General features: G+C 52.2%; 1 protein-coding gene across 1 annotated transcript in view; it reads right to left on the reverse strand.

Annotated features, from left to right (window-relative positions):
* Positions 1-502: 502 nt before the first annotated feature.
* CIST1 (colon, intestine and stomach enriched 1) overlaps positions 503-2364 on the reverse strand; it is a 4011-nt gene continuing 2149 nt past the window's right edge. The window contains exons 2-4 of the mRNA XM_007461107.1: positions 1861-2184; positions 668-813; positions 503-550 (exon numbers count right to left, since the gene is read on the reverse strand). Coding sequence (XP_007461169.1) covers positions 503-550; positions 668-813; positions 1861-2184 — 518 coding nt within the window. The remainder of the gene's footprint in view (positions 551-667; positions 814-1860; positions 2185-2364) is intronic.

A 2364-nucleotide genomic window follows, 5' to 3' on the forward strand; every position in this document is an offset into this window, starting at 1 on the left:
AGGGTGGCTCCTTCGCCCTTTCAGGTCTTGGCACAAATATCACCTTCCAGGGGCTTCCCTGGGCGGTCCAGTGGTTAGGACTCTGCGTTCTCACTGCAGAAGGCCCGGGTTCAATCCCTGGTCAGGGAACTAAGATCCCACAAGCCACGTGCTGCACCTTCCAGAGAGACCTCCCTACCCTCTCTGCAAACCTGGACACATGGGACCCTGGGATCCAGCCACAACCCCAATCTGTGACTTTCTGGCCCTCAGCCATCTGAAATTATGTCACCTGATCCCCTGGCTGTTGTCAGTCTTTCCCCTTGAGACTGTTGGCTCCGTAAGGGTGGAGAAATGGTCCCCACTGTAACCCCAGCACATAGTACGCACTCAAGAATGTTTGTCAAATGAATCCATGATTCAGGATGCCTCAGAGGAACAGCAGGGGCTTCATTCCCACAAGCCTTGCCCCTCTCCAGACACCCCAGCCCCATCCAAGCCCCCCATCCCAGCCTCTTGAGGATCACTCCAGTGTGTGATAGGCAGAGGATGACCTACGGCTCACAAGCCCCTGAAGGAGGAACACACACAAGATGTTGTTCAGGCACCAGTGGGCTTTGCAGCAGGGGCCTGCCCTGCTTGGGAGGGCAATCCCCCCAGCCTAGCCTCCCCCCAACCCTGTGGATACCTCATCCAGCTTCTGGAACTCAGACATGCCTTTGTGGCAGCACCTCACGGCCGTTATCACACAACAGGTGAGCAAAACAGACACCATCAGACACATGGCCACCACCACACCTGGGTTCCTGTGCAACTCGGGGGCTCCAGTGTCACCTGGAGGGGAGCTCTGAGTCAGCCCTAGACCCCATCCCTTCTAAGGCTGAGACACCCACCAGGGCCCAGTGCCTTTTAAGTCCCCTCTCAGGAAGCTGTGCTTAATTCCCTCTCCAGTCTCTGCTGTAACCATTTTTTCAAGCACATTTTTATCCTTTTACTTTTGTTTTTCTTTTCTTTTCTTTTTCTTTTGAATATACTTGTCTACAAGCAATCAATTTTGTTCACTGTGTTTCCACAGCCATTGTTGGCCACTTCTGGGAGTTCTTGCAAAGTGAAAAATATAATCCAACCTAGAACTCTGTTCCCAAATGCAGCGACTTTCTGAGGATACGTGCAAAATTTGACACTTTGTGAAGATGGTTTATGTCCTGTGACTTTAAGCAAAATGTTATTATGCTTCGTGTTTGCACATTTCTTTGCATGTTTTGGAGACTATGTATTATTTTGAATGACAGATATTTCTAGACCCTCTGAAAATGCTTGGCCTCTATTGGACCCCTGGGGCCCTGTATGATCACACCCTGCAAATTCCTCACCCTCACTGCCCCCCACTAGTACCCCCACTCGGCCCATTCCAGCCATCTCGCTCTTCTTCAGATGCACCAGGCGCAGTCCTACCTCAGGGCCTTTGCACTTGCTGTGCTCACTGCCTGGGCTGTTCTCCCCCCAACTACCTGCGTGGTTCCCTCCTTCGCCTCCTTCAAACCAAGACCTTGGCTGAATAGTCTTTAAAAATTTCAAAACCTTTGCATTTGCGTTCCAATCCCTTATCCTGCTCTAGTTTGTTCTTTTATAAACAAATATGTAATTTACTTATAACCTGTCTCCCAACATAACTGTATCTCACAGGGCCCGACACAGGATAGGTGCTTAATAAAACGTGCTTGGAATGAAGGTCTGAAGAGGTTTAGGTGAGGCTGGGGTGGGAGAAGAGGCCCTTCCCAGCATATTCTTAGGACTGTGTCTCCCCCTTGTGGCCAATCTCAGAACTGCACCCTGGTATCCGCAACCATCCCCCATCTGCCCAAATGTCCCAATACTCACCAAGGTCAGAGGCCACGGATGTCCCGTCAGTGGTGGCCGAGGACACGGAGGAAGGCACCGTGCTGGGATTGGGTTGAGTGGGGCTCCGATGCAGGGTGGTCAAGGAGATGGAACTCAGGGGGCTAGAGTGGGAGGTGAGGGTGTGCTCTGAACTGGGAGAGCCGGAGCTGGAGTGGGTGACTGTCTCTGCTTGTGAGGAGGTGGGCTGCATGGTGGAGGTTGCCCCTGAATTTGAGGGGGTTATGCAACCTGCCTCTGAACCAGGGGTGCTAGGGTGGCGGGTGGAGCCTGTCTCTGGGCTCTCTTGGCTGTTGTGGTTTTCCACTGAAGTAGGGAAGGGGTGGCTGGAGGGAGAAGTCAGAGATTAGGAAGTCAAGTTCTCCATCTCTGAGATTGTAACGCCTGAAAAGAAAACACCATTGGGGTGCAGGGAGAAGATGATTAGGAACAAGGGCTTGTGACCCTGGCCCAGACTCCCCTCTGGATGCCTCTTTCCCTATCATT

This window comes from Lipotes vexillifer, unplaced genomic scaffold (assembly GCF_000442215.2).
Source record: "Lipotes vexillifer unplaced genomic scaffold, Lipotes_vexillifer_v1.1 scaffold469, whole genome shotgun sequence".
Taxonomy (NCBI): Eukaryota; Metazoa; Chordata; class Mammalia; order Artiodactyla; family Lipotidae; genus Lipotes; species Lipotes vexillifer.